At 42.6% G+C, this 14,622-nt stretch overlaps 1 protein-coding gene across 2 annotated transcripts in view; it reads right to left on the bottom strand.

Annotated features, from left to right (window-relative positions):
• Positions 1-5,903: 5,903 nt before the first annotated feature.
• GNB5 (G protein subunit beta 5) overlaps positions 5,904-14,622 on the bottom strand; it is a 32,832-nt gene continuing 24,113 nt past the window's right edge. For both annotated transcript variants that reach the window (XM_065940441.1, XM_065940440.1), the window contains 5 exons: positions 14,223-14,314; positions 12,149-12,197; positions 10,413-10,509; positions 9,366-9,532; positions 5,904-8,176 (listed from right to left, as the gene is read on the bottom strand). In XM_065940441.1, the coding sequence (XP_065796513.1) occupies positions 8,165-8,176; positions 9,366-9,532; positions 10,413-10,509; positions 12,149-12,197; positions 14,223-14,314 (417 nt within the window). In that variant the 3' untranslated portion in view covers positions 5,904-8,164. The remainder of the gene's footprint in view (positions 8,177-9,365; positions 9,533-10,412; positions 10,510-12,148; positions 12,198-14,222; positions 14,315-14,622) is intronic.

Raw genomic sequence — 14,622 nt, 5'->3', positions numbered from 1 at the left:
CGGGACAGGAAACAGGGTAATTCTGCATGTTGCTACTAGAGTACCAATATTAGCTACTTTCGTGCACTCATTCATTCATTCACTCATTTACTCCTAGCCTTTGGGGTGCTAGGTCTCCCCCTTAGCACTGGAGATAGAATGGAGAACAAGGCATGTGGTCCCTGCTCTTAAGGACCCTACAGTCTCAGTGATGGGACAAAGAAACGGCCAATCACAGCACAGTTAAACTGTCGCTATAATAGAATTATCCAGCTTTTGGCTGTTTCTTATAGCTTCCATCCTTACATTACTTAGAATTCTCCACTTTTTACTAGCCAGTCCCTCATTACTCCAATCCCCTATTATAGTTAATATACTTCTTATACTAATCTTTCTCTGTTCATGTTATTCCCTGGCTTCTTTCTCCTGAATGGACTCAGGCGGACACAGAATTGGTATCAGCTGTGAAATTTGTGAGGGTTCATTGGTCTGGAGCATTTTGAAATATCCCCACCAGGGTGAAAGATGAATAGCTGTATCTTGTATCACCTACAAAAATAAAGAGGCACAAACTTGGTAGGTCACTTTGGAGGCAACATACTCATCTGAGTATGCAACGTTAATCCATCTACAGGCTGGTGGACTTAGGAGTAAAACAAGAGAAGGCTCTGCAGCTGTTTAGGCTGAAGTACGAGCTGATTTCCCAGGTGGTGCAGTGGTAAAGGATCTGCCTGCAACGCAGGAGATGTGAGTTCAATCCCTGGGTTGGGAAGATACCCTGGAGAAGGAGATGGCAACCCAATGCAGTATTCTTGCTGGGGAAAGCCCAGGGACAGAGGAGCCTGTGGGCTACAGTCCATGGGGGCGACTAATCAGCAACAACAGGCTGCTGTACCACTTGGGTCTTGTGATCCAAAAGATCCAATGATACTTGAAGTGTCAAATAGGGAAGCCGGATGGAATCTCTGACAAGCACCAACAGCACTGCAGTGCAGACCTCTAGGATTTTAAAGCAAATCTATGTCCTCTTTTGCCAGTAACTATTCTCCTTTTGAGAAGCAGGTTCTGGCTTGCTACTTGGTAGAAGCTGAATGAGGTGATGAGGCAGTTTGAGATCTAATCATAATATGGATGCTGTTGGACCTATCTGGTTATAAAGTTAGGCATGCACAGTAGCAATCGATCATCAAGTGGAAATGGTATATAAGAGACTGAACTCAGGTCCATGACGTAGGATTGTATAGGTGGGTGGCTCAGACCGCTGCAACACCAACTCCTGTTGCTTTGCCCCCTCATTCCATGCCTGTGGCCTCCAGGGAGTTGTTTATGATAAGCTGACTAAAGGAGAAGAACTCAAACCTGGATTGTAGATGTTGTGTTGTTGCTTAGTTGCTCAGTCATGTCCAACCTCATGAACAGCAGCACACCAGGCTTCACTGTCCTTCATGATCTCCCAGAGTTTGCTCAAACTCATATCCACTGAGATGATGATGCCATCCATCCAACTATCTCATCCTCTGTCTCCCCCTTGTCCTTCTGCCCCCAATCTTTCCCAGCATCAGGGTCTTTTCCAATGAGTCAGCCCTTTGCATCAGGTGCCCACAATATTGGAGCTTCAGCTTCAGCTTCAGCATCAGTCCTTCCGATGAATATTCTGGGTTGATTTCCTTTGGGACTGACTGGTTTCATCTCCTTGCTGTTCAAGGGACTCTCAAGAGTCTTCTCCAGCACCACAGTTTGAAAGCATCAGTCTTCAGCACTCAGCTTTCTTTATGGTCCAACTCTCATATCTATACATGATTACTGGAAAAACCACAGCTTTGGTCATACAGACCTTTGTTGGCAAAGTGATGTCTCTGCTTTTTACTACACTGTCTAAGTTTGTCATGGCTTTTTTTTTCCAAGGAGCAAGCGTCTTTTAATTTCATGGTTGAAGTCACTGCCCACAGTGATTCTGGAGCCCAATAAAATAAAGTCTGTCATTGTTTCCATTTTTCCCCCGATCTATTTGTCATGAAGTGATGGGACCAGATGCCATGGTCTTAGTTTTTTGAATGTTGAGTTTCAAGCCAGCTTTTTCACTCTTCTCTTTCACCTTCATCAAGAGGCTCTTTAGTTTCTCTTTGCTTTCTACCGTTAGGGTGGTGTCATCTGCATATCTGAGGTTATTGATATATTGTAGATAGGACTATATGATATGCTGGTACCACATGAAAGTGGATAGCTAGAGCCTTATAGTTCTGCTTGGGGTCGGGGGGTACTGTGAAGACAGTGGTGAAGGAAAATCCTCCCACCAGTTAGAAATTCAAGCAAGATATATGACTGTACCCTAAGTCTGGGGTGAGAGATGGTTAGAGTAGAGATCTACACTGAATCTTGGGCAGCTTCTGATGGTTTGGCTGGATGGTCAGGACCTTGAAGATTGGTGACAAGGAAATCTTGGACACAGATATGTGGGTGAATCCCTCTGAACGGGTGTGGATTGAAGATACTTGTCTCCCATGTCAATGCCTCCAAAGGGTGGCCACTGTAGAGGATCTTACAATCAAGTAGACAAAATTCTGTGCTCTGTGGCTATCAGAGAGCTTTTTTACACAGCTGCCACGGTGCCTGCTCTATGAATGCCCATGAAGAGGCCATGCAGCAGAGACAGAGGATGTGGCCCTAACAGAACTCCCTCTGTGAAGGCTGAGCTGACTAATGCTAGTGCTGAGGGCCTGTTCTGCAAGTGCCAGTGATTCTGATATGGTGAGAAATGAATTTTTCCAGAAAGGAATATAAATGTTGTCAAAAAGAGCTGGTTGAAATATCTTATGAGTTTCCTTATTATGTTAAATGTTTTGACATAAATGTTCATGTTTTATTTTCAAGGGAGTCATGATTTTATATTTTATTAGCAAGCATACACTTTATATTTTATTAGCAAGCACACAGTTTTTTCTTAGATTTGGAGTAGCCTGGGTGTTAGTAGTAAATCCTCTGGCCCTGCCATTGGTTAGTATTAGCTAAATCAAACAAATGAATAAATTAACCTCCATACAGAATTTCTTGTCCAGTTTACAGTCAGACTTGGCTATAATCCCCCCTCTGCCACTTAGAAGCTGTGCAACTGTGAAAAAAGTTTTTCAGCTCTCCCAGCCTCAATTTCCTAATCTAAGAAATGGAGGTGATAAACTGTCTGCATCATAGGTTGTTACAAGGGTTACATGAGTTGGTATGTACAAAGGCTTTAGCATACTGCCTGGCACATAGCAAAAGCTCTTTACAGAGGCGCTTGTATTATTAATATGAATTGATCAAGGTTACCAGGCTCACTTGCCCCACTTCTAACCAAAATGCAATTTGTGACATTTTTGGTGAGCCTTACCTATATGGTTTCTGGTTTTGTTTTTAAAATACTGAAAGTAGCTAGAAACCACCTACTATTTTTTCATATACATTTAAACAGCTTTATTGTGATATAATTCACAATACCACAAAATTCACTTTTTTTTGTTTGTTTTTTTAAAATTCACTTTTAAAGTATAGATTTCAGTGGGCTATAATATATTCAAGGTAGTGCAACCATCACCACTGTGTAATTTCATTATCTCGAAGGATATCCAATCTCATAAGTAACCAGTGACCTACTTTCTGTTGCTATGGATCTGCCTATTCTGACATTTCATGTAAATGGAATCATTCACTATGTGGTCCTATATGCCTGGCTTCTTTCACCTGGTATGTTTTCAAAGCTCATCCATGTTGTAGCTTGAATCAGTACTTAATTCCTTTGTATTGCTAAATAATATCCCATTGTCTAGATATACCACGTTTTGGCCATCCGTTCATCGGCAGTTGAACCTTTGAGTTGCTCCACTTTGATCTGCTGTGAACATTTGTGTTCAAGTTACTGTGTGGACATGTTTTCATTTCCCTCAGGTAACACCTAGGAGGGGAGGCCACCTATTACTGGGCAACACAGACGGGTTGGAAACAGTGACTTCTGGTTCCTGGTTTACATGAGTAACCAGGCAAATGTTAAGCATTCCCCAGTGGTGTGTTGGTTAGATAACCTGGAGTTCAAAGAGAGGCAATTTTTGTTGTCACAGTCTTTGCATAAATGTTCATACCATATTTGCATTGAGTTTTTCTTATGTATGTGGTTAAATCAATCAGCACATTGTTTCTGACCCCATCTCCTCCCTAGAGGGTCTGCATCCTTTTCACAACTACAGAAACATATTCACTTCTTTCACCAGAATTAGCGGGAGTCCGCCCACCGTGGAGACTGACCAGTCCTGAAGGTCAGCCTAGCTAGCACCAAGCCCTGGTTAGAAAATGAGGGCTTGGCAGATGCTCTGAAGAGTGACCTGATTCTCCCCCGTCACTGGTGAGATGGCAAGTGATTTGGCTTCGTGTGCTCCCAAAGGATCTACAGACAAGAAGATTCACTGAGGCCTTTCCCCAGCTTGCCCCCTCATCAGAATTCCCAGTCCACTTCAGTCCTGCCCGATCCTGATCTCCAGGGGACGGGCCTTAGGGTCTGCGTGTTTAACCTGCTGTCAAACCAGTGGGCACATTTGGGGAATGCAGATCTACAAATGCCTGCTCAGTCAGCAATCCTAGGCTCGGAGGGAAGCTCCAATCCCAGTGCCAGTTAATCTTTGAACTCAGCAGCTGAGCTTACCCCAGAATCCCAAGGGTCTTCCTTTGAAAAGACTGTCAGGGATTCACAGCCCCCGCTGGTTTCTTGCCTTGCCCAGTGCCTCTCTGTGCCCAGATATGCTGCTTTCAAAGTCAGTATGACCCTGGGAGTCCTTCTGGGGGACCCTCCAAAGTCAAAACTATTTTCACAATAACACTGACTCCTTTTTTGTACGTGTGGCTTTTAAAACTCTCATTTTCTCAGTTTTCAAGAGGCTACTGATGGGTAGTAGAATATTTGCTTCTGGAATCCTGTGTTTTATAATTTTTCTCAGTTTTCATTTCTAATATGATAAATATTGATAGATATAAGCAACATAAACAAAAAGCTCTTTGTGGTCCTCAATAATTTTTAAGAGTGTAGAAGGATCTTTAGATGAAAACATTGAGAACCACTAGCCTAGATGAATCTTTAATAATTACTATTTTGATACATGAGTCGGGACTGTAGGGGTGAATGAAAAAGGAGGAGAGTAGGGAGGAGGGGGAGAGGGAGGAGGAGGAGAGAGACAGGAAGGAGGTGAAATAAGAAGAGAGAGGAGGGAGGAGATGGGGGGACAAGGGGAAGAATGAGGAAGAAGGGACAGGAGGAGTTGGAAGGGAGAGGAGGAGAACAGGAAAGGGAAGAGGGGAAGGAATTTTAGAGCTCTCACATTTGCTAGATGAGAAAACTGAGGCTGAGAGGCATTTAGATATTATATATCCTGTAAAAGTGGAAAAGCTCGGTCTAAACATTTGTCCCCATGCTGTCCCCCTCTTAAGATCAATCAAGTGTTAGAAGGTTCACCTTCTAGCCTGATGGCCAAGCAACTAGGAGAGGCCAGGTTGCAAGGGCCCTTACAACTTTTGCTATTTTAAAGTCACTTACAATCCAGGGAAGGGTGTGGAGGAGGCCCAGGATGGGAAGAGGGAAGTGGCTAATGGGTGCCTGCTCTGGCCCGGGGCTCACTCCAGAGCCCTGAACCCAGACCTACGTCTGGGAGGCCAGCCGCCCACTCCCTCAAAGCAGCTGCCTTGGTTTTAGTTCACAGGTATTTCCCACACCACCTGTCATCACACACCTCCTTGTTAAACCCCTACTCTGCCTAACCTTTCTCTTCTCTGGCTGGAAAGGGGGTGTCCAGGGCTGTACACACCTGTGGGCACATCTGTTTGACCCCTTTACCACAATGGTTTAGTACCTTTGCCTCCTAGTCCTCTAAAAAAAAAATAGCCTGATTAACAAACTCCACTCAGTGTTATTTTCAATATGCAAAATACAATTTATTACCTAAAGTTTATCCCCGAATATCCATGTAATCTGGTATATTCCCAACCAAGTATTTCATCAATAATACTACTAAACAACACCCAAGTGAGATTAAATACTTACAGGGGAGGTGGCTTAATGCCCATGGGAGTGAGTGTTGGAGGGAATACTTTCTTAGGGCCCTGAAAATCACTTTTCTGATTGTAAAGTTAGGGGCTACTTTGCACGTATACTGACAATACCTCCCACCTCTCCAAATATATAACCTTGAATTTGCTTGAGCCTGAGTGATTTCTCCTTTGCCCTGTCTTCCTTCACTTCTGGGAGGCCCAGGTCAGACTGCAGACATGTGGAAGGGTCTGTGGGAGAGAGGGAAGGAAGTACCATAACTAGGAGCCCAGGAACAAACTTGGGAGAACCTTCTGGGAGCAGAGCTTGGGGATTTCACAGGACATGTTGTGGGGCCAGCACTTCAGCAGTTGGCAGGAACGGGGTGGACCTGCTGTCCACTCCCCTGAGCCCTTGTGCAGAATGGAGAAGGTGCTGAAGGCTGTCCCTCTGGGCTCTGCTCCCGCCCGTCTTCTCTCTTGTTCTCAGGGTGGGTAGAGCAGCAGAGATGGAGGGGGTGCAGATTGGGGGAGGTGAGTAGGGGCTTTTCACATTGTCTCTCTCTCTACTCTAGGATTTACTGTGTAGTAAAACCCTTAGTAAATGTTTTCTTGGCAAATGATTGAATATAACCATTATGTTTATTTTAAAAGAGTTTATAGAAAAGCTGGCCTGGGGAATTTCTGACTCATTTTGATATGTGAATGAGTAGTTTTGTGGGTGGGCCTGGTGCACCCCCTGAGGTTTACAGGGGCACTAGGCCCAGGCCTATCAGATGGCTCAAGGTCTGGAAGGGCCTCTGCAAGCAGCAGAGCCTGGGGCTGGGCCTGTAAAGCTGGAACCACCATCAGGAGAAGGGCCAGGCTGTGGCAGGGCCATGAGAGGGGACGGAGGATCCGGGGGACTCAGCACACACAGCCCTCGGACACCACAAGGACATGGCCCGGCAGACCCAACCACCCAGAGGGCAAGCCTCACCCAGGAATGGTTTTTGGTTTGAGGTGACTTTTTATTTCCCTAAGTTTGCATGCTGTCTTCATGAATGAGGAGTTTTCTAAAACAAAGGATAAGCTTCTACACTTGAAAATAAGGGATCCTATAACTAAAGCACTTGGTATCGTCCAGAAGGATCTGCTGAATTTTAAATAAAGGCAGGATATTATGTTTTTTCCTCCATATAAGTGAAGCAAAGACATCATCATTCAAGAGCTATCAATCTGTGTATGTAATTACACTTGCAATGCAATAAATATGAGTATAATTGATATGGACAAGATCACTTTAGCCTGAGTAGATGCTACTAATCCTAATACATCTAATACCACAAATAGGTTTTCAAATAAGTTTACTGTCCTCTGTTCCCACACAGAAAGGTCTTGGTTCCTCTGAGAAGCGTTTGTGTCCCAAACAGCACTCAGCTTTTCCCTCTAATGATAGAAAATGTCCCGCCCTCCTGATACAAGCCACCATCACAAGATGCACAGATCAAACCTGTCTATTTTACCCATATCTCTGCTTCCTTTGTAACATGGAAATGTTTTACCTGAAGAAAAAAAAAGACAAGAGGAGGCAAGGCTGAAAAGGATACTCTCACAATAAAACCACATGTAAAAGAATTGATTTTGTCTCATTACATTTGGAATTTTCTTCTACGACCAAGTAACGTGGTCCTCACATAGTCCATTAAAATCAGCAGTTCCTGGGGAAGGTTTCAAATGTCAGAATGTACACTGAGAAAAATCAGCTCTTAAAGTGCTCTGAAAAATAACTTGATTCCAGGAAACAAAGCGGAATATATAGTAAATGGTCAATTCTACTGGGAATAGTAGAATTCTACCAGGACTAGAGAATGAGTTGAGACTAGTATAATTTATAATAATCTTAAAAACAGATATATTTTGAAAAATGTTCAAAATGAAAAACACTGTACTGGGAGGTGTTCTCACAGTATTGGAGGTTCATACTGGGATCTTTCCAGGGTGATGGTCTTAATAGTGATGTTGGAGACATTTGCTGAACTTTCAGTCACGGAGTTGCTCACTTGAAGCTAAGTTGCAAGAAACTCTCAGACCCTCTAGAAGTAAGATATATTTACATGTGATGATTTCAGATTCTATTCTCAGGTGCCTATGTGCACTGTGATTAAGCCCAGACCTGCAAAGACACAAACAGATAATCTTCAGTCTGTTTTTCAGTTGACATTTGTAAAACCTGAGTTTAAAGAGAGAAAATCAAAGTCTATAACACACAAACATACACACTGCGTCCAAAATAGAGCACTCACAGGTCTTAGCAGGATAATACTTCATTCCTAGCAACTCAAAGGTGCTTCTTTGCCCCTCGCTTTCCCTCTCCCTTAGTTAACTGTCTGAAGGGCATCTGTGGCCCCCTTGCTAAGGAATGGTAATTTTTAGACTGACAACTGGAATCCTCTGTATGCATCCAGCTCTCTGGGTATACTGACATGGCTTTATTAATTTGGCAAACTCTTGCCCAGGATGATGAAATCACAAATAACTTCACTATTTATTTCTTGAATTTTGAAAAAAATCCGTTTATCCTAAGACTGGACTATTCAATTACTCATTTTAGAAATGACACACACTTCTTAGGATAATATGCAGCATCAAATGGCCAGCTACTTTTCTAGACAGTCTTTGAAATTTTCTCCCTCCTCTGACCCTGTGTCCAGCAAACAATCTTAAGCTATGCCCCAAATTTGTTCAATCCTACTTAAGTCCCTCCATCAAAAGATTTACCTTCAATCAGACCCCTAAAACCTTTGGCAGATAAATATCTGCCTTTGCTCTCTCCTGAAATGCTAATAAGACTGTCAAGTTTGTGATCTTCCACAGTGAAGTAAATTTTGCTTGCTGAACAGTTTTTTGGTGGAATTTCTAGGGAGCCAACACCTGATACAGTCATGGAGCTCTTTGAGAATCTAATAAAGCCATAAGGACACTATTCCTGGAAAAATGCACACATATACACAATTTAGCATATAACTGCATGGACTTCATAGGTCTCCTGAAGCCTCTGTGTGGACTTCACAGGGGTCTGTGACTGGGATAAGGACCCTGGTGCTCCTGGGAGGTGAGATTGGCAATTGGATTTGTCACAGGCTGGAATCAGACTTTTAGGGTATTTGTGCTGGAATACCTGCACTGATGGGAAACTCACTACCTCCCAAGGCAAATCATTCCTCTGTGGCTATAGGCTTGAACTTAGAGTTCTCTATTGGCTGCCCAGGCCCATCCTAGCTTACTCTGACCTCTCCGCTTTCAAGAAGACCAATCACTCCTGCTCTCTCACACATGGGAAAGTAGAAAAGCTTCTCTCTTACTCTGAGGGTATGATCCCATGATCCTGAGCAAAAGGCAGTCCCATCAGGGGAAACTCGCAGAGTACTAACACGGTTTTCATGTCCAAACAAGATGGAGACTCGAGACCCCTTGAGGACATCCCAGACGTTGATGGTATAATCGTTGTATCCAGCAAACAGCAGGCGACCTTAAAGCGAGAGGTAAGATGGTTACTCAACCAGTTCCTTCCTTTTGGTTTTCTTTTCATGACTCTCTTTCTTGTGCTCATTCATTCATTCAACAAACAGGGCTTTAGTGCCCACTATGTGCCAGGCATAGTGGTTTGCCCTGGGGATTCAAAGAGGAGAACGCACAGTTGCTGGTCCCTGTGGAGGGTGATGGTGGGCAGGCTGACTCATGTATCATGGCAGTGCTGTGTGGAAGGGGCTGAAATGGAAGTGCTCAGCTATGTGTAAAGTGCTACGTGATCATAGAGGAAAGGGGATCAAAGAGGATACTATGGGAGAAGCACTATCTGAGTTGGCCTTTGAGGGTTGAATAGGAGTTTGCCATGCAGAGAAGGGAGGGAAAATGATGTTCCAGGCAGCAGCAGCAGCAGCACAAAGGCACAGCTGCATGACTGAATGGGAGAACTGAATGGTCCACTGACAAAATATACCAGTGCTGCCCTAACTTTCCCTGGGAGCCTCTCCAGCTGTGAAGGCAGAGGTGACATGAGCTTTGGGGCATTAACAAGTGGACTCTCGCTTCACTCCCTCCACCTCTGAAAAAAGTCCCTTTTCAAGCATGAAGGGGAAAATGAAAGGCTGGAGAGGAAATGCCTAAAGGCATAGAAGATGGAGTTCTCATATATCATTGTTCTGAAGAAGAGTGTTAGATGGGCCCAGCCTTCATTTATGGGCTGGGGAAACTGCTTCAGGCTGGGCAAAATGTACTGTCAAAAATGCATCGGAGGAAAATCCGTGCAGGCATAGATTCTTTTAGCACATGGGGCCATAGGAAGTTCAGCGAGGGAAAGCTTGACGGATACTCTGAGTTCCTGTTTCACAGTCCCAGGAAAATCTTACCACTGAGGGAGAAGTCCACGCTGGAAGCTCCAAAGATGATACTCTCTTTGGAATAGATGGCGACCTCTCTGTCTGCCCGGAGGTCATAGAGGCGACACTGGGGTGACAAAGAAGACAAAGAGGCACTTGTTTCTGGATCCTGTTTGGTGCATCAGTGATCACAGAGCTACAGGCAGGTGCCAGTAGCTTATGTGGTTTGAGGGTCAAGGAGAAAACCTTTCGTTTTCTCTCAGTATTTTCTTCCTCAATCCCAATTCTTATTATATCCCCATGGAGTACTGGAGATTCGAAGAAACAGCAAATGCAGATTTCTTTAGTACAAAAAACAAAATGTAAGCCTTCTTTTTTTTCTGATAAGGAATATGTGTTCACTGTAGAAAATTCAGAAAATCTCAGAAATGCATAAAGAAGGCAATCCTAGAGATATTTACTAACACCTGGCTACTTCCTTCAGTCTTAATTTACTTAAAAAAAAAATTACTTATTTGGCTGCAACAGGTCTTAGTTGTGGCATGCACAGGGTCTTCAGTCTTTATTGTGGCATGTAGCGTCTTTACTTGCAACATGTGAGATCTAGTTCCCTTATCAGGGATCAAACCCGCGACCCCTGCATTGGGAGTTCGGAGTCTTAGCTACTGGACCATCAGGGAAATCCCAGTCTTAATCTATTTTATGTGTGGATTTAAATGGGGTGGATGTTTCATTATTGCTTCAATTAGCATGATGTTATGAACATTTTTTAGTATCATTAATAATATTCAAAAAATAGGATTAACGTGGTTGTTATATTCCTCATGTGGATATATCAGAATCTACTTAGCCATACTCAGCTAAGTGTCTTGATTGTGTCTAATTTTTCTCTTTTATAAATAAAATTATGAGGAAGCCATGATCATTCTATCAAAATCTTTATATGCATCTTTAATATTTTCTTAGAATAGCTAAGGATGAAATCCTTAGAATTGTTTCCAAGATATTCCAAAGGGTAAGGAAAGCTTTTAAAATTCCCCAAATGTATGCCCTTGTATTTTGTTAAATAATCTTTGGCATACGAAGTTTTAAATTTTCATTATTATCAAATTCTCAGTCTATTCCTTGTAATTTCTTTCACAATAGCCAAGTAAGGTGAAATTCATTATTTAATAAGATATTTGCTATTTTGAGAGCACAATAAAGTTGTGCCTACTGACAAACAGGTCAACATTATTTTGCAACTAGTATCAAAACCCTTACAATTAGGCCAGTTTTTGACTCATCAAGTTTACATATAAGAATTCATCCTAAGGAAAAAATAAGAGAGGTACCAAAAATACTTGCTTATAGCAGAGTTTTTAACAGGGAAAAAAAAAAATCCTTAAAAAAACCTAAATGTCCCCAGATTGAAGAATGGCTAGTAAATGATGACATATCCATAATAAGGAAAACTATTCAATCATTAAGAAAATATAATGTAGGAAAGTATTTATTGGCATGAGAAAATGTTCACAATCTATTGCTAAGTGCAAAAAGCAAATTATAAAACAGCATTTGTTTAAAAACTAAAAAGAAAGGAATTTACTCAACTGTGATTTTTCTTGTGTAGAATGATTAACAAAATTTAGTTTTTTTCCCCCTAAGTTTTCTTTATAGAAGTCATATCAGTTCTGTATTCAGGAAAACAATTATTTTTGAAAAATAAAATTAAGTCAGCATATCTCTCCTTCAAATAGGAAAAGCTCTTGAGGATTTAAACATACCGTAGCATCATCTGATCCTGAAGCAAAGGCATCTCCACTTGGGTAGTACCTGCAGAGAGGAAGTGTGGGGAGAAGGCACTTAGAGCAGTGATTCCCAATCCTGGGTGACCATCAGAAGCCTCTGGGAAGGCCGTCCCATGCTGGGCCCTTGGACTCTCGGGACACAAGGACTCCTCATTACAGAAACCAGAAACGGAGGCTCAGCCGGAAGGCCCCACTGGCCTCTTAGTTTCTTCTCTGTAAACGGGACAGTTGACACTGGCCTTGCAGAGTGTTGGTGAGGATAAATGAGACAATATGTCTATTTGTATCTGACACTGAACACAGGCAGATGCCTATATCCTTACTTTCTCTTGATCACACATCCCATTCCAAAGGCTTGGCCAGAGCTCAGGGATAAGACAGTGCTTATAAACACAGACACTGCAATTGAATGAAACGGGATTGCACGGACCACTCACTACAGGGGATATTTTTGGCAAGTGACTTCAACTGGCCCAGCCTCAGTTTCTTCATGAATATATATTTCTTGAATATATAGGAATTTATTTTTGTGGGTTTATAGTCTATCCTGTATCTTAATAACTTCATCTACTGTAGTAATTTCTCAAATTATTTCCTTGAATTTTCTAGGTACTCTCCACCCATCTGCAAAAAGTGATAGTTTTTTCCCTTCCTACATTTAAGGTCGGTGAGCTAGAAAATTCTTATTAACATTTCTACTAATAAAGTAATTATTCTTAGTGTGTTCTAGCTTTTAAGGGGAATAAGTCTAGTGCTTTCCTCTAAGTATAATGGAGATTCTTCAGTGGTTATACTTTAAATGCTGTCCTGATGGTGCCATCTCTCAAATGTATATGTTAAGTCCTGACCTCTTTCTTGGAATCCAGTTCACAGATCCGGCTACCTACTTGACGTCTCCACTTGGTCATACAGTAGCATCTCATGCTTGGCTAGCCCAAGACAGAACTCCGAAATCCATGTGCAACCACTGCCTTATCCCTGCACTGCTTCCAACCCTCCCGGTTTTAGCAAACGGACCAGAGTTACGGTCCCTTATAAAAGATTCAGGTTCCCTGACTCAGGGTTCTCCTCCTGAAATGCAACCCCTTGCACGCCCAGGTGTCATTTAGTCCTTTTCATGTCACCCTGTGGTACTGGAGCTTGGATAACTAGCATAGCTACTGCCAACACTGTTAGTAATCAACTATCCTTCATCTCTAACCCAGGAATCTTATGCCTTTTACCAGCATCCACGAAACTCTGGCAGCCTTACCTGATAGCCTGAAATTAGGGTAAACTCTCAAATCCTTCCCAAGTCTAGACATTTCTATCCTCACAGTGTCTTCTTTAGTTTCAGCCACCATCATTTCTATCTGGAACTCACACAACAGCCTTCTAACTGACCATAATACTTCCATTCTCATCCCCCTACAATGCATTCTCCATACAGCAGCCAGAGTGATCTTTTAAAGACAAAACATGCATCATGTTAGCCACCTCAAGTGGTCACCTGGCCTTTTGTTAGGTCCCTGAGCATCTCATCTCCCTGATCCTCTTCCCAGCTCTTTGAAAGCCTGGCTCCTTCACTATCCTGGTCTCAATTTAAACATCAATTTCTCAGAGATGCCTGACCAGTCAAAGAAATAACCTATCTCCATCACAGTTCCCTGTTTTACTTTTCAATGGAACTTATCAGTATCTTTGTACACTGTACATTTATCTGTGCTTTGTCTTGTTTGTCTCCTATAGGAAAGTAGAAACTTTTATCTTGTTTAAAACAGTATTCCCAGTTCCTGGAATAATGTTCAGCAGATAAGTACTTAATAAATATTGGTTGAATGAATGAACAAAAAACACTGACTTCGTTTAGACAGGAAATAGCCATTGCCTCTGGTGCAATTACACTGAAATTCTCCAAGAAATCTGGAGTACCGTTTGGTCTCACCACACATCAGCTCTTATTGCTGGAAAAGCCTCTCAGCAAAGTAAATTGAGGCTGGAGGCTAAGCATTAGCCCAGGCTGGGAGACAGCAGAAAATAGAGAAGCAATGTGAACATTCTACTCACGGACCGGACACTGTTGATGTCAGATTCGTGTGTTTCAAAGGCCTGCACGCACTGTCCAGAGCGCATGTCCCACACCATGGCTTTCTTGTCACATCCCTGCAAATGCAAAGTTACCCAGAGTTATGACTACTGCAAGGACTGCCCACAGACAGGTATGAGTTCTGGTTATGTCACAGAGATCGTTCAGTTTCCATTAGTAAATGGCTCTGACAACATGTTTTTTTTTTTTTTCCTGAGACTAGCTTTATTTAAGGCTACTTCCCTCTGACCTCAGGAGGTCAGAGCTAGGTCCTGGGGTAAATGGAGCAAAAGAAGGTACCCAGACACCCTTTTTAGCATGTTTTCTTCTCTGCTATCTTTCTAAATGGCTGCAAGTTCTCCAAGGCCTCCTTCTCCCCTTCCTC

Source organism: Muntiacus reevesi, chromosome 7 (genome assembly GCF_963930625.1).
Source record: "Muntiacus reevesi chromosome 7, mMunRee1.1, whole genome shotgun sequence".
Lineage (NCBI taxonomy): Eukaryota > Metazoa > Chordata > Mammalia > Artiodactyla > Cervidae > Muntiacus > Muntiacus reevesi.
The sequence above is the reverse complement of the archived record's forward strand: the minus strand, read 5'-3'. Positions and strand labels throughout refer to the sequence as shown.